The 22,908-nt window shown below is 39.2% G+C and overlaps 1 protein-coding gene across 9 annotated transcripts in view; it reads left to right on the top strand.

Annotated features, from left to right (window-relative positions):
• MEF2C (myocyte enhancer factor 2C) overlaps window positions 1-22,908 on the top strand; it is a 183,404-nt gene that overhangs the window by 81,463 nt on the left and 79,033 nt on the right. For all 9 annotated transcript variants that reach the window (XM_027767998.1, XM_006167814.3, XM_027767999.1 and 6 more), the window contains exon 3: window positions 7,474-7,677. In XM_027767998.1, coding sequence (XP_027623799.1) covers window positions 7,474-7,677 — 204 coding nt within the window. The remainder of the gene's footprint in view (window positions 1-7,473; window positions 7,678-22,908) is intronic.

Here is a 22,908-nt window from a genome sequence, read left to right as displayed (position 1 = left end):
TAAAATTATTTTTTTAAGAATTATTTATTTAGTTTTATTTATAATCATCATTTTTAAAAAAAGTTTCACCAGAGAGATTCAGAGAAAGTGTGAGAGAGAGAGAGAAGGAAGGAAAGAAAGCAAGCTGCCAAGTCTGGGACTCGAACCATGGTCACCCAGGTGGGAGTCCAGTGCCTTAACCACCAGGCCACTTTTCAACATCCTTCATGATGAGTCATCCAGGCAAGGAATAAAAACCACTTTTCTCTGAACTTTTTGAAGTACGTTTTTCTTGAAGTCTAGGGCATATGTACATTGATATTTCTTTCCAGACGTTCTCTAGCTTCTCCTATTATAAATTTCAAAAGAGCATAATTACTTTCTGTCAAGATTCATGTGACATGTGAAACCTCTTAATAAATATACATGTACATATATATATATGTGTCAAGAATCTCTTATTTTTGAGGGATTACATTGTCAAAAAGGCAATTTTTTTGAAGAGAATTATTTATTTTATTTTACTTGTTTATATATTTTTAAGTCAGCAAAGAAAGATAGAAAGTGAGAAAGCAAGCCACCAGGTCTGGGACTCAAACTGCAGTCAGTGATGTGGGAATCCAGACCTTTAACCACCATACCCCTTTCTGGCCTCCCAAAAAAGACAATTTTAAATGTATATTAAAATTATTTTTTTAAGAATTATTTATTTAGTTTTATTTATAATCATCATTTTTAAAAAAAGTTTCACCAGAGAGATTCAGAGAAAGTGTGAGAGAGAGAGAGAAGGAAGGAAAGAAAGCAAGCTGCCAAGTCTGGGACTCGAACCATGGTCACCCAGGTGGGAGTCCAGTGCCTTAACCACCAGGCCACTTTTCAACCCTTCTTAAAATTATTTTTATTCATGATTGAGTGCATGTGTGCACTTAATGACAGAGAGAGAAACAGGAGAGGAGTATGCCCCACACGGTCTGGTTTTACTATGGTCACCATCTTCCATCCTCCAGCCTGTCAGATGGTAGGCATATGTGCATTGTCCAGCACAGTTCAGGCTGATAGATCCCAGGACTTGAACAGAGATCACCATGTGGGATCAGCTTCTCTTGAGTAGCACATTACTGCTACACCGTGTAGCTGGCAGTGTCTGCTTTTCATAGAAAATGATACTGAGACGTTCAGACAAGAGTCCTTCCATTCCGTAAGCCACTCCTTCTGCATACAATAAGTGTCCACTGGTCTGAGTCTGTGTGAGACCTGAATTGGGGTCTTCTGAGAGCTCAAAGGCAGCAGAAGAGGCAGGCTCTGGACAACCGAATCTGTACTACCAGAGTACGTGTGATAAAGGTGTGGAAGAGTGTTGAGGGTTATAATGAGGGAAGAATGAATTTTACCTGAATGTGGCATTGAGAGCTTCATGAAGAAGCTGGCGTAATAAACCAAGCCCCACAAGTGTGATGGGAGCCTGCCAGTGGCCAGATGGAAGGGTAGATGGGCCGAACACCGCAACCAGTGTTCACCAAGTGCAAGATAAGAAACCGCCAATGAGGACGATTGACTTTCACACTTACCTCCCTTGGGTTAACAGTTACTATTGTTTGTCTTGCTCAGAATAGAGAAAAACTTGGTCTGGAAGCAAAAACTGAAGTCACTTCATTCCAGATAAAAGCATCGTTTCAGATCATTAGACATCGCTGCATGTGTAACTCTATGGGCTAGGTAACACATTTTTTTCCAAATAAAGAAAATTTCTTTTAAGTATCAAGGAATTAGGTGACATTTTTTTTACTTCAGCCACAAGGAGGTGACACAAACAATGGACTGTCGAAAAGTCATATCGTTGGCATATTTTTGCATAGAAAAACAGAAAATAAAACTACATTGTGACTTTTCTGATAACCTAATGTTTTATGTCATTGAAGCCACAACACTTAGTACAGATGCCTGGGGACCAGCAGGTGGCATGGTGGTTAAGGCGCTGCATGCTCCCACATGGCCGACTATGGTTCGAGTCCTGGACCTGGTGGCTTGCTTTCTCACTTTCACTCTCTCTCTCTTTCTCTGTGTCTTTCTCTGGTCAAGTTAAAATAAATAAATGAATAAATTAAATTAATAATTCTTAAAAAAAATGGAAACACTTAGTACAAATGCCTGACACAGACAATGAGCCATAAATATCGTTTAGCGTAATGTCTGAGATATAAAAAAATGCTCAATAAAAACTGACTAAATTATTTCTATGTGCCTTTCGGTAGATATTCCTACTGTCTTGGTAACTGAATTGTATGCAGCTATATTTAATGAATGTGCCTTTTCTCAATTTCAAAGTCTAATTTCAATTCTTGATTCACACTTAGTAGGTTCTAGCACCATTGTAAACATAAAATGTATAATGCTCACCCTTATGCTAGGATTTAAAACTCAGGCTTTTACTATGAAACTTAATACAGAAACATCTTAATATAATTCCATCATTTTCATTGGGTGCTGTGTAAACTTTCAAGAGGCAAATAAAAAAAATGGTCAGTGTTTACAGAGTAGTTTTGTTTTCTATTCATGTATCATATATTAAGTTTCTTTAACTGTGAAAACTAAAGTTGGGTTATACTGTCCGCTTAAGCAATATTGTCTGTATTTTCTCAATGCGCCCAGATAGATGTAAACAACCAGAGAAGACATCTCTCTGCCTACCAAAAAACAACTAAGGTTCAAAATATGCTGTTGAAATAGAACTATGGATTTGTCCCCATTACAAACTATTGTCAAGTTATGAACATGTAATCATTACAATACATTATTATATTTAAATATAAAAGCTCTGAATCGCAATCTATGTCATTGAGTGGCATATTTTAAATGAAGAGTAATATCCCAGATCTCTTTAGAAAGCTTAATGCTTAAAAACAATTTTATCCAACTACGAACAAAGAGAAAAAGCATTATAAAATACATTTTGAGTATGCTATGAAGAATATGAACATAATACGGAATTAAATTTAGAACAATTAAGAGTAGATTTTGAAGATATTTTCATAAATGCTCTTAATACAGTCATCATCATTTCAGTGTGCAGTTTTAATGAAAAGAAACTATATGCACTGCCTTTTTTGACAGGTATTATTAAGTAAGTATGCATTATCCTGCAGCCTGTTTGGTTACACAGAAGTTGAGGAGCACCTAAAAGTAAACAGAAACAGTAGTTGACTTTAATGATATTTCTGCACCAAAATGTACTTTGATGGTCAGTGTTTTAACGTGCTAAATTCTGAGGTTTGAGTACAACAGAAACCATGCTGTATTGAGACATTCCACCTACAGTTTGTGGTCATGAAGTCTGATTAAAAGTGGTTTTAGGTACATGAATGTATTTTAGGTCAGTGCCTTCTCTATTAAACATATTTTGTAGCTTATTTTACTAAATAGAATTGTCAATGTGCAGTATATCAAATTGCACTTAATAAATAATAAATGACATTTTGTATAGATCTATTGAATCAATGATTATGCCTCTTTACCCGAAAAGATAGACTTTTTCATATGTCAGTAATGACTCATCTGAGTGAACCAGCATAAAAGTTTCTAAAGTAATATGATAAGATACAGGAGTAAAATACTAGCCATATTTTATTAGAAGCACCTAAGAAAGACAGTAAACACCAAATGCAAAGTGAGACATTGGCCATTACTGCAAAGAACTGTCTAAGTTGAAATGTAAATAAGCTGAGTAGAAATCGACAAGGTGCTACGGGCCAGTAAATACCTGGATGCTGTATTTTCTAAAAGATGGTCAATGGGGATAGTTCAGCTTTATCTTTCCATCAAGAGAATAATAATATTGGGGCCAGCAGGAGGCATGGTGGTTGAGGTACTGGACTCCCACATGGCCAACTGCCATTCGAGTCCTGGACCTAATGGCTTGCTTTCTCTGCTTTCTTTCTCTCTCTCTCTCTCTCTCTCTCTCTCTCTCTCTCTCTCTCTCTCTCTCTCTCTCTCTTGTCTCTCTCTGGTCAAATTAAAAAATAACAATAATAAATAAAACTAAATAAATAATTTTTTTAATAAAATTAAAATAATTTTTAAAAGAATAGTCATATCAGGACCAGCAATTAGCGTAATGGCTATATCACTGGACTCCCATGTAGTTGACCGCAGTTCGAATCCCAGACCCAGTGGCTTAAACTCTTGCTGGGCATGTGTGCGTGCGTGCCCAAGATCCCGAGAGGAGAATGGAGGAGAAGGGATTGAGGTGTGGCCATCCTCCTTGGGGGGTGATTTCTCGCTTTCTGTCTCTCGGTGTCTCTCTGTCTTTGTGGTGAGTATACACACCCTATAGCAAAAACATCTCCAGAAAAAAAAAAAAAAAAGTCATATCCTCAAGTAGCATTAATCCATGACTCTTCAAGCCATATATATTTTATTAGTTTTTCTTTTCCTGTTAGGTCAACTAAGAAAGGGGCGAGAACTAGGGTTTATTGAGCATCTCCTGTAAGTGCTATATGTGATAATGCACACCTATTATTCACAGTCCTCACAGGGACCCTGAGAGTAGGTGTTATCTCCATTTCTATTATTCATGTACATGTAGACTAGAATCACTCACGCAAGAGAAGTTCTCGTGGCGAGCAGATAGCTTCAGCGCTCAAATCTCTGACTTCAAACCCCATGTTTTTATTTTTCCTTTCTACCCCGCTACCTTCCATGAAAATGTGATAAAATAATCAGACTCCATTATTAAGTAAAGCATAAATTTATCTCTTAAACATTCTGTGTATGAGTTGTTGAAAAATTTTGACAGGCGTTTATCACATGATTTCATAGAATGTACAACTTGGTATTTCCAAAGGATTCACATTACGGTTTTCCCTGATGAGTTTGTTTGTACCTCAGGTCTTTAAAATGTGCCCACACGTGTCTACAGTTTTAGGCACTGGGACACACCAGTAAGATAAAATGTCACATGCCTTGTGGAGCTGGTACTATGGACATATTAAACAAATCATCACACATGAAACAATGCCAGTTATAAAATCTGACAGATGCTATTAAGAAAACATAAAGAATTATAGGCCACAAAAAAAAATTAATTAATTAACTTTAAAAAAAAAAATAGCTGGAAGAATGAAGAGACCAGCAGGTCAGGTTTTCTGTCTGCTATTCCACAGTTCCCGTCAACACATTTCTTTAGGTGTCGGGAAATAGGGGTGGGTTGGGAAATGGAGTTCAAAGTTCCCTCCAAGGTTTTAGTTTGGCTGACTGAGCTTCTGGTGAGACAGGGCAGCCCAACGGGAAAGCAGATTAGAGGATAAAGATAATGAGACTGAGCCATGAGGGTTGGAGTTCCTGGGATGTTTAGATAGGTGAAGGACTCGAGGACATCCTTGGGTATTCAGAGACCAAGATAAGAGAGAATCTAGATTTTAGGAATTATGTACAAATAAATGGTAGATAACACTGAGCAGGCCTCTGCAAGATGGGATGGATTTGCAGGTAGAAAAAAAAAATAGTCCCTACTAAAAATAATAGCTAAATTCACAAAAGATCTAAAAGTATGGGCAAAGCTAGAGTCTAGTGACAAGTGCACTGTAATTTTCTTCTGAAACATTTTTTTTTCTCTTTCCATTCCCCCTTTTACTAAAAAGAGGTATTAACTGACTTATTTCAAAAAAAAAAAATTAGGTTAATCACAATTTATTTGCATGAAGCCCCATAAGAATTCAATTTCTGATGCAATGTGAAAAAAAAAAAATCTTAGTATGGAAGGGAGGGAGGGGAAAGGAGAAGGAAAAAACTGATAAAAGTATGCTTAACCAACAAAAAACAAGAAGCTATTTACTGATGATAATTTATATAGTAATATCTTTGTCTTGACTGACATGCATGGTATTTATGTTGGAAAAATAAATGTATAATGTAAAGATGTGATTAAATGTAAATAAATTAAAAAATCTTAAAAATAATCAAGTCAAAAAAAATAATAATAGGTAAATTAAGTTAGTCAGCACTTCCCATAGTATGATCCTAAACAATCTAGTTCTGAAGAATGATTGTGAATGTGCCTCAGAACACATGAATAAGCAAAGAGACAAGTGTTTCTGCCAGCGTTAAGTTAGAGAAGCAGGTTAAACAATGTCTAAAAGGTTTCACAGCCTTTAATAGAGCAATGTGCATTTCCTAAATGCATTAGGCCATTGGACTTTTAAAGAACATTTTATAGGAATAATATTCTAGAGAATGCCTTTTGGGGAACACTGGACCATATGAAGATTTGCAATTAAGAGTGTTCGTGCTTTTTTGTGAGCAGGCTGGAGTGACAACTGAAGTTTAATCGAGAGCGTTGAAATTGGAAAGAGTAAAATATATATTTGCATGTGGTAGGATTGGCAGGCAGGAAGTATTCAACGCTAGGGGAAGGGTTCTTAGAGACAGCTCATCAGGAGAAAGACAGTGCAGAGGGTGAAGTTTTTCAGACTGGGATGAATTGAGAAGGGAATGATTCCAGGCAGGGAGTTCAACGAGGACAGGAAGCTGCTTGGCTGTCCAAAAGTGAAGTGATCAGGGTGTGAATGAGAGCGCCCGGGAAATAGACAAGTGTGAACCTGAGAAACAGTCCCTGAAAGAATTCTGGGACTGGGTAATAGATTCGATTAAAAGAAGAAAAAGTCAAAGTTAACAATACAATTTCTGAGCTGAAAGAGGAAGAAAGATCACAGAAGAGTGAAACCAAAACCCTAACAGTATTATGGTTAACGTACTTCCCAACACCCTGTTGGATTTCTAGAAAACAGAATGTGACATTGTCTGAGGGCCTGGTCACATCCTTCAAGTGTTTTCAGTTAAAATGGCAGGAGACTAAGAAAAAGTCAAAGTTAACAATACAATTTCTGAGCTGAAAGAGGAAGAAAGATCACAGAAGAGTGAAACCAAAACCCTAACAGTATTATGGTTAACGTACTTCCCAACACCCTGTTGGATTTCTAGAAAACAGAATGTGACATTGTCTGAGGGCCTGGTCACATCCTTCAAGTGTTTTCAGTTAAAATGGCAGGAGACTAAAAATTATCAGATTTTTTTTTTTTTTTTTGAGCGCAGATCTACAATGCTAAAGTTCATAATGTCATGTCGAGTGGTCACAAAACAAGCTCCAAACTTATCATTGTGAAAGATGCTAACCATGTTGATTTTTTTTTTAATTTTATCTCAGATTGCTCAAAGAAATATGAACAGTTCTCTGGTCAGCTTCATTAAAAGGCCCTACATTGAATCTCTACATTTACGGTTTCACATTCAGTAACGAGCTAGAAATCACACATTTTCAAATTCTAAGCAGAAATTAGTTTTAGATGTATTTGCTTTCTTTCCAAATGTGTTAGTGCCCAAGGGCTCTGACAATTACACACCATTGCTTTGCAAAGGAAAAAAAAAAGTGCTGTAAGAAATTAAACCACACAGGCACAAATTTTATTTCTTTCAAAAACTTGCCTGCTTTCTTTTCTCCAGGTGACATTTACGAAGAGGAAATTTGGGTTGATGAAGAAGGCTTACGAGCTGAGCGTGCTGTGTGACTGTGAGATCGCGCTGATCATCTTCAACAGCACCAACAAGCTGTTCCAGTACGCCAGCACCGACATGGACAAGGTGCTGCTCAAGTACACGGAGTACAACGAGCCGCATGAGAGCCGGACGAACTCCGACATCGTGGAGGTGAGCCCCGGGCTTCAGCAGAGAGGTGGGGTGTTCGTGCCTCCCCTCCCCTCCCTGCGCCTCACCCAGCACACAGCCACCTCCCCACCTAGGAGTCCTCGTGTGTGCCCAAGGTTATCACAACTGCTGCTCCGCCCTTGATCAAAATGCAGGTTAGAATGATATGATGAGAGATCAGCAGATGGTATACTGTTTATGTCTCTGGACTCCCACATAGTCAACCATGGGCCGAATCCCAGACCCGTTGGCTTAAAACACACCAAGCTTGAGTGCGTGCGTGCCCCGAAACCCAAGAGAATGAAGGAGAAGGGATTGTGGTGGTGATCCTCTGCCACAGGGGGTGATTTCTTGCTTACTGTCTCTGTGTCTCTTCTGCAAGTACATGCACCCTATCTCCCCCCCCAAAAAAAGGAAAGAAAGAAAAACATTATATAATGCGAGTGACACGTCAAATCTGGTCCTTGCTAGAAATCAAGTATTTGCCTCATCCTTCTGTGTGACCATTGTCCTTCCCTGTACATGGGGACACCAGGGTTGAGAACTGTGACCAGGGGACAGCCCTCTCACATTATAGATGACTCCTGATCACTTCTTTCTGTGTATAGAATACTTTCTCAGCATGGCCAAAGAAAAAAGAAATTCATGAATGAGCTCACTCCAACTTTAAAACTTCCAGTTTTTCATTTCATATCTCTTCCAACTTCATTCTTCCAAATACTTTCTGACTAGAAGAGTAAACACAATTACCCTACTAGAAGTGTTTTTTCCATAAGTTTTATCGTTTACTGTAACAATGAAAACTGGTAATATGCATTGAATCATAAAGCAGATGAAAATAAATTCCTAAATGTTAACACGATGTTTTATCAGAGTCAAATTTAAAACATTGTTTCATTATGCCAAAAATACATAAGCATCATGTTTAAAACTCCAACATATTTTAAATTCCTTAGCATTGGTGTAATTCACTGTACAATTCTGGTTGAAGCTTTCTAAGCATCCAGCATGTACCCTTTGAAATGCTGTTGCCTTGTAGTCAAGCCTTCCGGAACAATGGCTACTAAAACAGGAAGAGATACAATGAGGATGGCTCCCTTCTGCCTATTTTTCTCACTTTTGTGGCTACTCTTCGTTTCCTTACTTGCCTTCCCTGAATTGAAAGAAAATAAGCAAATGTTTCAGAAGCCTGAAGTCAGAGTCAGTGCGCCTGAGTATACATCATTCTTGCCATGACTTAGTTGGTTCTTTTTTTTTGGAGAAACCTTGTACTTATTCTGATCCAATTAATATGTCTCCCACAGCCATCTCACTTTGACCTGTTATAATTCTCTGAGCCCGATTCTTATTTCTTTATTTTAATTTGGAAGCTTTTAAACTATACTGAGCAGATCGATTTATTTTATTTAATTACTTAACAAGGCGAAGCACATAATTTCAGAGAAATAAAAGTGAATGATAAGGAGCACAGTGATTAAGGCACTGGATTCCCACATGGCTGACCATGGTTCAAGACCTGGACCTGGCATCTTGAAATTCCCAACAAATAAATGAGTAAATAAATGTTTTATTTGTTTGTTTGTTTGTTTATTTATTTTTTAATTTGACCAGAGAGGGACAGAGCAAGAGAGAGTAAGAGAGAAAGAAAGCAAGCTACCAGGTCCAAGACTCAAATTGCAGGTGACCATGTGGAAATCCAGTGCCCTTAAGCACCTCGCCACCTGCCAGCCCCAATAAAAGTTTTCTTTAAGTGAATGATAAACAGAACTAATGTGCTAAGTATTTAATGTGTCGACTAATAAAATTTACTTTTTTAAAGGAGTTTAAAATCTAGAAAATTGATCTTCTGAGGGTCTTGTTCAGGAATGTAGTATATGAGTTAAAGGTGCCTTACGATGGCACATTCCGAATAAGACTCATATTCTTAGACAAGTGGGTATTTGAGGGTCCAGCTTCATTAACGACCATGAGAAGGGCATTAGGTTAAAAATCACATGTCTTGATTTAAATGCTTGATTGGCACCACCATGTGCTGGGCCAAATTAGCTGTGTCTCTGGGATGATGTTTTCTCACCTCAAAGATTAAGAGAATGACTTTGGAAGTCTTTTGCAACATTGTAATTTTTTTTAATTGATATTTTTTAAAAAGGGTGAGGGTCAGCCTGTGGCATGGTGGTTGAAGCAGTTCCCTGGCATGGTGGTCGAGGCAGCTCCATGGCGTGCTGGTTAAGGCAACTGAATCCCACACAGCTGACCAAACAGTTCCAGATCTGGTGGTTTCTGAAACACACTAGGCACATATGTGTATATGCCCAAAATCCATGAAGGAGGAAGACGTGGAGGAAAAGGGATTGCAGTGTGACCATCCCCCATGGTGGGGGGTGGGAAGGGTTCTTCCTCTTTCCTTCTCTATCTCTGTCCTGACAGCACATGTACTCTCTGGAAAACAAAATTAAAAAGGGGAGAGAAGAGTAGCAGCTCCATTATCTTGCATTTAACCTCAGTAGATTAAGTCTAAATAACTCAAAAAGAAATTCAGGAGATCTGAGGTCAAATTTAGACATTTGATGACTCAATGCTTTTTCTTTTTTTCTCTTTCCTTTTTTTTTGTTTTTTTGTTTTTTTGTTTTGTTTTGTTTTGGCCATAAAGCATGTACACTCACCAGGGAGAGACAGAGACAAAGAAATAGATGGTGAAAAATCACTCCTACCCCGGGAGGGATGGCTATGCTGCAATTCCTTCTCCATCCTCCTCTTGGGATTTTGGGCCTTCACACATGCCCGTGGCATGATTTCAAGTTGCCGGATCTTTGACTTGAGCCTCAGTTGGCTAAGTGGGAGTCCAGTGCTTCACCGCCACACCACTTATGGGCCCTGATGGCTCAATTCTTAAAATAAATGTACCATGTCAGTCTAACACACTGTAGATTTGCCTTGTCCAACTACCCAGACTACACATTCTTCATGTATTTGTCTTTTCTTCATTTCGATAACAACAAAGATGGTGGACAAAAGTAATATGGGCTCTCTAAGCTTGATCAAGTTTCACATCACACACACATGGGGTATTTTTCAAAGGGCCGATTGCTGAAAACCAGATACTTGAGATATTTGGTACAGAAGGGTCATGTGGATAAGAAGCTGCATGTGTAACAAGTTCCTCAAGTAATTCTGAGACACACACAGTTTGGAAACCTCTGCAGCGCTAAGATATAAATTGCGCTTGAGACTAAGAAGCTATGACACGTCAGAGAGGTGGGAATCTGCTCTTAGATTAGAATGTGATCTAATATAGAGTTGAAAGTTAAGATAGTTTACAACTCCTGGGTAGAATTTTAAATCCTATTTATTTTAATTTAATGGAATACATTTAACTGAGTAAAGTTTAATGAGGAGCATAATATGTTTCATGAAGGGTCATTAGTTTTATATTTCCCATTTGGACCATTACCCCTCTCCCCTAACCCTCTAAAAACAGTTTACTCACAAGAAAAAAAAAAAAAGGAGGGAGTGGGAAAGAAATAATAAAATTCCCAGCATTTAGACGATAATACAAATTTCTGGGCCATCCCAGTGTTACAGGGTCATAGGAAATTGTGCAGTGTGTGGGTGTTAAAAAAAGAGTCCTTCTTTTAGCAAAAAAAAAAAAAAAAAAAGCTGTCTGCATAATTATCGTGTCTTTGCTTGATAATTAGCACTACTGTTACAATGGCACAAAGACTCACAAAAGCTTCACAGACAGACTGAGATCGTTTTTTTATTATTATATTCTAATGCAGCTTGAATATCTGTTTAGATACAATATGTAAATATGCCAGATTTAGTAAATGTGTTAAATTTTTAATCCATTGGTTTAAAAAATAACAAAAACAGTTATTGTATGAAAACCCTTTCTCTCAAAGTCCATTTTATTAAACTCTGTAACAAGTGTGCTAGATATTTACCCCAGATGCCAGCTTACAAGGCCATTGACATTCAGTCGAGACCAGATGATACTGAGGGTCTGCCCCCTCCGTCGTCCGATGCATGTAGCTCCACTCCTAGTTCTCTTAGCGACTAGTTTATACTGGGCTCTATTTCCGGAAGGTGATGTGGTTGTGGGGCATTTGAGAATGGCCTGAAGAACACGGGTCCCACAGGATGTGCTGGAGGCCGCTGCTGTGCCGAGCCATGACGTGGCGAGCACCACGTTATACTCTGCACCATGCAGGGCTTCCGAAACAGCAGAAGACAGGCGTTCTTGTTGAGGAGGTACAACACATATATGAAAAGCAGCTTGGGAGCAATTGCAAGGCAAAGGAGCACGAACCTCATGAATGCAGTCCAAGCTGCTGACTTGAAGGCATAGGCTAAACGATTGGGAAAAGCCTTGCATTCAGGCAGGTCCTGTACTCTGCCAGAGCACTGCGGCTGATCCTTGGAGTGACAGAAGTTCCAGACAGGTTACCTCCATATCCAGCCCATGTTTTCTAACCACAGATCCCATATGGGAGTATCACTTAGCACTGGCAGGAAGGAGTCTCTGGCTCCCTCAGTGACTCAGTGATTATTTTGAGCTGCTCATCCAGTCTGGGCCAGTAGTCCAGTGAGTAAGGGGAGAGTGAGAGTGAAAGCAACGGCCCTTAGCTGCTCCCGAGGAAGTTCAGAGATGGATATAACGCCAATAAAACCTTTGATTCACGACTGTCTCAGATAGAGGGTGATTGGCTTTTATTTTTAGATGAAAGAATAGGCGAAATGGTATGTGTATGTGTGTGTGCGTGTGCACCTGTGTTGTGTGTGTATGCATATGTTGTGTGTGTATGAGAGAGATATTTACTTGAAATTTCAGTTTCTGTCACTTAAATCCTGTTCAAACTTAGAGACATCTAAAAAGTTTTTGCAGCAAGATGTTTTCTTGCACAGTAATAATTAAGGCCTGCACTGGGATTGGGAGGGCCTTGAAATAGCTCTTAACCTTTATTAATTTGTCGTGCTACCAGAGGTTATCAGCTTGCTAACCGCCCCTACATAGTTTGGGGAAAATGATGAGCACAAGTTCTCTTGAAAAACAAAGGTACTGAATAGTGAAATTGGACTTCTTTATAAATTGTGTATTTCAAAATTCAGGAGCGCATGCAAAATATGAAAATGTGTCTGTTTTACTTGAGCTTTCATCATCTTTAAACCAACTAAAGAGGTTCTAATTTTATACTTACAAAAATATAGCTATGTAAAATTATTTTATGTGTATTGAGTAGATGTGTATTATATCCAGCTACTTATATTAAGAGAAAAAAATGCGTTTACTTTTTTGTGCATGTTCATCCTTCCATTCTCTGAAAAAAGATTTCTTGAATTCCTGCCATGTGCTAAATGCCATGGAAAGCCTAGAGATACAAATATAAATAACCAGGGCCCCTCAAGGACTCCTAGTCCTTAGAATGAATCACAAGGCCATGCCTGATCTGGCCCTGTATTTCTCTTCCTCTTCAGCCTCGCCTTTTGCTGTCCCCTCCCATCAAGCTCCCCTCACACACACACTGTCCACCTTCGCTCAAGCCACACCAAGCCTATTGCTTCCTCCAACCTTTTCAAGCTCTATTTGTTTTGTCTTCAAATTTCTAACTAGGTCTTTGCTTGGCTTTTATCTATCATTCAAGTTGGATTCCAGTTCATACTTTTTGGGAAATTGTCCACAAAGCCCCTGGAACTCATGTGAGGTGCTTTTCCTCTGTTACAGTCATAATGGGATCTGTTTTCCGACACGGCACTACTGAATTTGTTGCCCAATTGCCTGTTCCATGCTAGATCTTAAACTCCTGCAAGGCAGGGACTATACACATTTTTTCTTCTCTTCATAGTCCCTTGCCTAGAATGAGATTTAGAGAGTATTATGTCCTCAGAATATATTTATAGAATAAACAAATAAGGGAGGGGCCAGCAGGCAGTATAGTGGTTAAGGCGCTGAATGCCAACCATAGTTCAAGCCCTAGACCCAGAGGCTTGAAAAATAATGCCAGGTGCGTGTGCACACATGCCCAAAATTCCAAGAGGAAACAAGAGGAGAAGGGATTGCAGGGGATGATTTCTCATACTTCCTTCCTATGTGGCCAAAAAAAAAAAAAAAAATAGGGGAAAGACAGACATAAAAGTAAGTGATTATCATACATCATAATATAAATGTTCACTTAAATATAGAAATGTTTTTATAGCTTCAATGAAACAATTCATTGAAATTTGATAATTTAGCAAAGCATTATCAAAAACACTAACTAATTTAGATCTGAGCTCCACAGAATAGTAGCCAGGAGCCGCATGAGTTAAAATTCAGTTCAGTTCAATTCATCGGTTGCACTGGCCAAATTACAAGTGGTCAGCAGCCACATGTGGGTGGTGGCTAGTGAACTGGGCAAAGAAGACACGGAATGCATTGATCAAGATGGGAGATTCTGAGTCAGCGCTGGTCTAGATTGAACAGTGAAGATCAAGGCATTTAAATTGTGTTCACACATTCACAGCAGGATTAATTTCTCAGTGTAAAATTGCAGAAGTACATCTCAGAAGTGAAGATCTGTGTGGCCTTGCAATTTGAGAATCCAGAGCATAAATGTTCACTTTGAGAGATGCTGGTTTGGAACTAAACACTGTAGAATGAAAAAGCACACTTTACCCTTAAACCAGTGACCACAGAGTCCATCGGTGAACCGGTGTCTGGTCAGAAAGCTTTTGCAAGTTGTCGGGCTGACAGGGAGCCCTAACCATGTGAGCTAGGTAATGTGCCCTGGGTTTTGTTTTGTTTGGTCGTTTTAATTTGAAGCTCATCAAGACAAAGATGACAGACCTTTTCGTTTTGTTTTGTTTTTGGTACTATTTTAAATTTTCTGAAACAGCATTGGGCAAGAATTTAACTTTATCATTAGTAAATTAACTTTTTCAGAAAAGCAGTCTTTTTCTTTGTAGAAGAATTTCAAGGAATTACATTCTTGAGGTACATTACAATTCCTTCTTAGGTTTATTCTAAAAACATAACTGAAATAGCACTTAATGCTATGACTCAGTAAGCCTGCTGTTAAACCAAGCTGACTCTGTTAAACTAGGTATATCATTGTTTTTTGATAGATAGTACTGAAAAATAAATAACGTATTAGGATATTCCATGCGTATTGAAACCTCCAATGTTGAAGTTTCCAGGGATAAGGATTTTTTTTACAAACTTCATTTGTAAAATGAAGTTCTTGCATATTTTCCTTGAATTTCAATAGTCACTTTTGTCTATGTATCTTTTAGAAACTTCTATGAGTAGCTATAAATCATATTTGTGTTTATTTCCCAAAATCTAAAAGAACAAATGTCTAAAAATTATAATGTATTCATTTTTCCTAACTATACAACAATGATTTTTATGTATCAAATTTGAAGAGCCATTTCTTTTTTAAAATAATGCTCTTGCTTAATTTGCATATGTTTTGTAAACAGGAAAAGCTGCTTCACATCTCATTTATTAAGAAAATAATCATTGTTGAACAAATAATAATGTGCATGTTAGATTACTTAAGTTACACGCACAGGCAGTAAAACCAAATTTCCTCTCATCGCTGTTATTGCATGGCTCTAATAGCTTATAGGCATTAGAACTAACAGAGTCAACAGAGAATTATTTAATAATTGCAGGAGCAGGAAAGACAATAAGTTTAAAAACACAGTCTTTTAATCAGCAATGTACCTTTTCTTTTTTTTTTAATTAGCAGAGGGTGCCTATGCTCACCAGAGAGAGAGAGAGATGAGAGAGAGACAGAGAGGAGAAGCAAGAAAGCATCCCCTCTCCAATTGGGAATGGTCACGATACAGCCTTGTCTTTCATTTCTTCTTTTAGGAATTTGGACATGCATGTGCACCAGGTGTGTTTCTCAAGCCTCTGGGTCTAGGACTCCTACCATGTAGTCAGCCACGTGGGATTCAACCGCCTTAACCACCATGCCACCGGCTGGCCCAGTCGTGTAACTTCATTGTCAGTATCGATCACTAGCATTATTATTTTACAGGAATCTTCTTGAACTAAAGCAAAGACCTCTTTTCACTTTCCCCCTTCCTTCCTACCAATACCTGGAAGTGAAAGGGGGAAAATAGCTCATTTTAATTACGTATTTAATATTTAACGGTCCATTTAAATGGAATTTATGGAATTTGGTGGTGAGTGCTGTATGTAAATCCAAATTTGCATTCTAGCTGTTAATTGCACCTAGGTAAAAGTGACATTATTTTGCTTTAGTAGGTTTCAGAACATTGAACATTGTCACTTCCTCAAAATTGGTTACTGAATATATATAGTCATGACATATACAAAGTGAAGTTTCAGGGCTGGCAGGTGGCGTGGTGGTTGAAGTGCTGGACTCCCACATAGCTGGTTGCGGTTCAAGTCCTGGACCTGGCAGCTTGCTTTCTTACTTTCCCTCTGTCTCTCTCTGGTCAAATTAAAAACTAATAGTGATAATAAATAAAATTAAATAAATAATTCTTTTTAAAAAAGTGAAGTTTTAGGAATTCTGAGTTCTGCCTCAAGTTAGGATACAAGATAATGGCTTTTTCAACAAAAGAATATTTATTATTTCAATTTCTTCACTCCACTATTGGTTTTGGGTTTTGTTTGTTTGTTTGATGTAGGGTGCATGTACTCTCCAGAGAGAGGGGGAAGGTGACCAATCCCCATAGGGGTGGTGGCCACACCACAGTTCGTTCTCCATTCACTTCTCTGGATTTGGGGCATGCATGCCCACATGCCCAGCCTGTTTTTCAAGTCACAGGTCAGGGACTCGAATGTTGTTTTCAGCCATATAGCGTCCAGCCACTTTAACTACCATGCCACCAACTGGCTCTGGATTTTTTTTTTTCTGAGTTTTTTTTTTTTTTTAATTATTTTTTTGAAGGATATGACAAATGTTTTTGTTCATCTCTGTAACTCCAGCTCAGTATGTGGCACATTGTGGACATTGAATATATGAATATTATAATTGAATAAGGTGTTACTGGTGATCATTATAATGTCAGTAAAACTTTTAAATTCATGAGGTTTTCTTTGTTAAAAATTAGATGTGTTCTAATAATATAAATGAAAATCTTTCAAGGGAAGCAGAAGTGTGGCAATATTAAAAATAAACAGTGGCCTAAAGGTGGCATGGTGGTTAAGGCATTGACTCCTGTGTGGCTGACCATGGTTTGAGTTCCAGAACTGGAGGCTTGTAATTGACACCTAGCACCTGTGCATGTGTGCCCAAAATCTGCAGAGGAGAAATAAGGAGGGATTGCAGCTTAGCCATTTTCCCGGGGGATCATTTCTTGCTTTCCCTCTCACTGTCTCTTTTTGTCTCTCTCCAGCAAATGCCCAGACCCTATGGCCAGAAACAGTTAATTCATTAAAATAAAAGAAAAGTAATCAAAAGGTTCAGGAAACCGAATAGAAATCCTCCTTGCAGCGCTAGTGGAAGGTAAAGAACTTCTGGGATAATGTGCTTCGATTACTTTGAAGGGAGAAGCAACTATTTTTTGTTTTAATTAAAAATCTCTTTCTCGGGACCAGCATTTGGAAAAATGGCTATGTCGCTGGACTCCCATGTAGTCGACCGTGGTTTGAGTCCCGGACCCAGTGGCTTAAACTCACACTGGGCGCATGTGTGTGCATGCCCAAGATCCCGAGAGGAGAATGGAGGAGAAGGAATTGTGATGTGGCCATACCCCTGGGTGGTGATTTCTCGCTTTCTATCTCTCTGTCTCTCTCTGTCTTTTAGAGAGCGCATGCGCCCTATCGCAAAAATCTCAAAAAAAAAAAAAAAATCTCTTTCTCTTTTGGCTGGGATTTGGCAAGAAGAATCAATGGGTCTCAAGTGACATGCCTCTGGCTCAATCTGCATGTCGAGGGGCTCTTGCTAGAATGCTGGTTCTAGTTCAGGCAATATGAACCCTGCCCAAGAGTCTGTATTTCTCACAGTCTCCCAAGGATGCTGCTGCTGCTGCTTTAAGAACCAGACTTCAAGGAGCAAGGCTCTAGATTTCTCTTTCCAAACATTCATTTCCTTCGACATGGGTTTTGAAAGTATCTCTAAACTATTTCTTCTTTGTAACTTTACTGAGGGTTGGAATTATACCGTAATAAAACTTATATCCAATGAAACTAACTTTTTAAAAATAATTGTTTTATTTGTTATCATTATTATTATATTTAATTTGACCAGAGAGAGAAAGAGTTTAGAGATACACAGTCTCCCAAGGATGCTGCTGCTGCTGCTTTAAGAACCAGACTTCAAGGAGCAAGGCTCTAGATTTCTCTTTCCAAACATTCATTTCCTTCGACATGGGTTTTGAAAGTATCTCTAAACTATTTCTTCTTTGTAACTTTACTGAGGGTTGGAATTATACCGTAATAAAACTTATATCCAATGAAACTAACTTTTTAAAAATAATTGTTTTATTTGTTATCATTATTATTATATTTAATTTGACCAGAGAGAGAAAGAGAGAAGGGGAGAGTGAGAAAGCAAGCTGCCAGGTCTAGGACTTAAACCATGGTCAGCCATGTGATAGTCCAGCACCTCAACCACCATGCCACCTGCCAGCTCCGAAGCGAGTTCTTGAAAGCAAGGGTGTCAGGTCTTGTTGGAAGTCACATATGAAAGGCCCATCTTCACTCAGTGAGCCGAGCTACTCTGGTCGCGAGCGCCGCATCTCCTGGGCTGGCCCCTCCTTTGGGAGTGCCCATCACTTGGTAGTGGGGTCCTGCAGAGGGGTTAAGGGAGACGTTGAGGCCAGGTGCAGACACGGTCTGGAACTAAGAGGTGACTGGTGAGCGGTGTGCACCACCAGCCATCCACACAGAAGGGTAGTGGCAGCGACACTGTCCTCGCTTCCCCATGATCAGAATAATCACAAGGACATTCTGGGAAAAGATGTAATAAAACTACTTCAGGCCAGTTGTTGGCATGGTGTTTAAGGCAGCAGAATCCCACATGGCCACTGGGACTTTCAAGGACCGGACCCAGAGGCTTGAAAAACATGTCAGGCACGTGTGTGTGTGTGTGCACAAAATTCTAAAACAAGATATGGGGAAGAAGAAATTGCAGCATGACCATTCCTCATGAGGAGTACTTTGTTTCTCTCTCTCTCTCTCTCTCTCTCTCTCTCCCTCTCCAACTAGCACATGCACCCTCTGGCAAAATTAAATAAATAAAATAAAAACAACTATAAATGGGCTCTAATTAGGTAGGTAAATGCTATATATATATACACAATGGATCAGGTGATCGATTACATTATGGAAAATATGTCCCATTTTACTGGTAGTTATTGGTATATTATCCAGTTATGTATCAACAACATCGAGTGCATTCCGTTATCCTGAAATTTAGCCACCTGATGGAAGTCCTGAATCTAGGAAAAAAAAAGAATTCTCCGTCAATTATTTCTAAAGGTCATAGAGTTAATGACTAGCTGGGAGGTTAATTAGATTCTGAAAGCCTCTTCATATCAATTAAATCTCTTATCTTCATGTTTTAGTAAATAAACTCAGTAACTATTTAGAGCAACTATTTCGAGGTAAGAAACATTATCAACAGTTAACTGTACAATGGGTGTTTGTTTTGTTTTGTTTTTTTCCCCCTCTCATCTAAACATTATTCTGAAAAGCAGATGAATGAATGACTATTTAGTAACTCCTATTCCACGATTCCTGAATTATTCTATTTTGTAAATGGTATGCAAATTACTCCTTGGTCAGAAACAAATTGCCATCATTATGACCTCAAGAAAAGCATTTCATAGAGGAAAAAACTGAGCTCAGAGTTATCCTGATCTAGAATCAACTGCTGTCTGCCACTTTTTGGTTCCAGCACCCTAACGCTGGTCAAGGTTACGGTACACTCTTGTAAACAGATGCTATATTTAGCACCTATGGTATGACGGTTATAAACCCAGTCATCGCTGTCATGGGAATTCCTTTAGATAACATCATTCTATTTAGATGAAATGATACGCATTTGCACCAATCAATATGGTAGTCACTAGCCACTACCCACATGTGGCCGTATAAATTGAAATTAAACTGAAAATTCATGTCCTGGGTTTCACTAGCTCAGTAGCTACGTATGACTGGTGACTCCCATGTACTGCAGAACGGTCCATTCTGGAAGAAGTCTACTTTGGACAGTAATTGGTGATACTGGCCAATCGGATGTGCTCGGCCTTTGAGATAGCTGGTGTGATGTGATGGCTACAACCCCCCAGAGGGCATGCCAGTTAGAGGGGCTGGACTACACATAGCTGCCCTGTCTTTCCCTGCAGCAGGTATTTACTGCATGCCCACTGTGTGTGAGAATCTGTAACAGGGTGGCATGGTGGTTACAGGTGTTGGACTCCCACATGGCCAGCCTTGGTTCAAGTCCCAGACTGGCGGCTTGCTTTCTCACTTTCTCTCTCTCTCTCTCTCTCTCTCTGCCTCTCTCTGGTCACATTTAAATAAATAAATAAAGTTTTTAAAATTAAAAAAGAAAATACACTAAAAAAAAAAAAGAAGAAGAAGAAGAATCTGTAACGTGTCATCAAGTGGTTAAGGCACTAGACTCCCACCTGGTCCTCTACAGTCTGAGTCTCAGACCTGGCAGCTTACTTTCTCACTTTCTCTCTCTCTCTCTCTCTCTCTCTCTCTCTCTCTCTCTCTCTTGCTCTGGTCAAAATTTAAAATAATAATAATGTTAAATAAATAATTTTTTAAAAAAATATCTGTAACAGGACAGAGAAGCCTAATCAAGAAAGTGGAGCCCCTCGGTGAACATAACGTTTGTTAAAGTAAATGTGATTTTGTGGATCAAGACGGGAGTGTGGGGACCAGCAGTTAACGTAATGGCTATGTCGCTGAACTCCCATGTAGCCAACCGCACTTTAAGTCCTGGACCTGGTGGTTTAAACTCACACCAGGCGCATGTGCGTGTGTGCCCAAGATCCTGAGAGGAGAATGGAGGAGAAGGGATTGCGGCATGGCCACCTGCACTAGGAGATTTCTCGCTTTCTGTCTCTCTCTGGCGAGCGCACGCGCCCTATAGCAAAAATCTCTTTAAAAAGAAAAATAAAACAAGTGTGTGGAGGGAACACAGGCTAGAATTGCCCTGAGGAAGAAGAAAAAAATAAAGAAAGGCACCAGAAAGATGAGTGGCAAGAACACCGAAACAAGCGAGGTCCTTTCTGTACTTTTCCAGTAGGAAAGAAAAGGGCATGCATGCAGTTTCTTCTTCTTTTTCTAATTAGGTATGTGCGGAATTTTATCTTCACCCAGGCTGGATGATTGGTTCCCGTTAACTGTGGTTGTTCTGAATTAGTTACAGGTGGGGAAAAGGAGCATAGTGATTTTTCTCTGGAGAGTTGTCAAAACAGTATTATGAGAGTTCATCTTTTAAATTTGACTTGTAAGAAATAAAACTTTTAAAACCCCACAAATATGGAGGAAAGATGGAGGCTAAAAATTAAGTTGCAGGAGGCAGCCAGTGGTGTGTGGGTCGGGGCGGCTGGACCTCACATGGCCAACTCTGCAGTTCGATTACCAGCCCCAGCTGCTTGAGAAACAGACAGACTGGGTGCATGTGCTGTGGGCTCGAATTCCCAAGAGGAGAGTGAGGAGGAGGAATTGTGATGTGGCCATCCCCCATGGGGTGTGTGTGTGTGTGTGTGTGTGTGTGTGTGTGTGTGCTTTCTCGCTCCCCGCTCCCAGCAAGCATAGGCACCTGTAAGAAATTTTTTAAAATAATAATAATGATGATAATTAAAATTAAATTGTGGGCCCAGCTGCCAAGCACAGGTGGTAGGGCTCAGCTGCACAATATTGGGGCCCCATGAGCCCCAGGTTTAAATCCCAGGTTAAACCTGAACACACAGGGTGATCCTGGCTGGCTGAGAGTCTGGGCGGGGGGTGGCGATGGCATGTGGAGATCCTGTCAAGAGACTTGTCTCTCAAAAGAAGACAGGAAGGAGGGGCTGAAGAGAAGAGGGGAGGGAAGGAGGGAGGAAAAGAAGGGAACAGAAACTTTTTAAAAATGTAAGTTGCAGTTATGGCAGTGTTACACACTCATTCTCTAAAGTTATGCTACCTTTCTGGGTCAGGTTCCTTCCTTGAGCTTGTGTGGTCTAGCCTGAGTTCCTCACAGGGCTGCTGTTTGGATTATAAATTATAAAAGATGTCAGAGGCCATTGGAAACTATTAAATAAAAGTTGGTTTTATTTTCAATGGCAAGGGAAAAGTTCAGAAAATAAAAAATGTTAAGGAAAAGAGAGAGAGAGACTTTCTTAAATTGGGATTATAGGACATTGTATATTAATAAATATATCAATAAATATAATAACTATAGCATTTTGCATAAGTTATGAAGCCCTAACAGAAGTCCATAAACTTTTGGTTTTTCTTTTCCAAAAGCATTTATGAAGCCTATGTACATGGTACTGGGCTGCATGCCCTGGGGAACACAGAGATTATGACATGTTCTTGCCTTCTGGGGCCAACAGTTCAGTGTAGACAAAACATACACCATATCTGTTCTTTCATTCAGCAGATAATAATGAATGAGACCTTTTGCCAAGCATTTTGGTAATTATTAGTGATGGCTCTGTAACAATATGGCATAGGCAAAGTGTAGCGGGCTAACAAGCATAAGAAAGTCACTCCACATGTGAGCACCTGGAAACATCTCGTGGTAGAGTTTAGATGAAATCATGACCTTGAATAAGTGGAATAATGTATGCTAACCCAGTCTGCAAGTCATTTATTCCTGTTTAACATGAAAGAGAGATTAAGGGGGGCAGCAGGTGGCATAGGTGTTAAGACACTGCATTCGTACATGGCTAACTCCATGGTTCAGGTCCTGGAGCTGGTGGCTTGAAAATCATACCAGGCATGTGTGCTTGCATGCCCAAGAACCCCAGAGGAGAAAGGAGAAGGGATTATTGTGTGATCATCCCTCCCGGGAGGTGATCTCTCATTCTTTATCTCTGGAGGGCACGTGTGCCCTATAGTAAAAGAACTAAATATAAAAAGGAGAGAGATTCACAAATAAAATGACATATAACATTAAGTACATACGTATGTCATATATACATATATATGTAGTATGTATACGTAAGAAGCCTTCATTTTGGTTTCTCATTGGCCTTGAATTTTTTTTTAATATATAGTTTTTCTGGAAACAGATGGTTGTAATTTCTAGAGAAATTCCATAGAATACA

Source organism: Tupaia chinensis, unplaced genomic scaffold (assembly GCF_000334495.1).
Source record: "Tupaia chinensis unplaced genomic scaffold, TupChi_1.0 Scaffold145147_1, whole genome shotgun sequence".
Classification (NCBI taxonomy): domain Eukaryota; kingdom Metazoa; phylum Chordata; class Mammalia; order Scandentia; family Tupaiidae; genus Tupaia; species Tupaia belangeri.
Note: the sequence above shows the minus strand (reverse complement) of the source record. Positions and strands in the feature narration are given on the sequence as shown.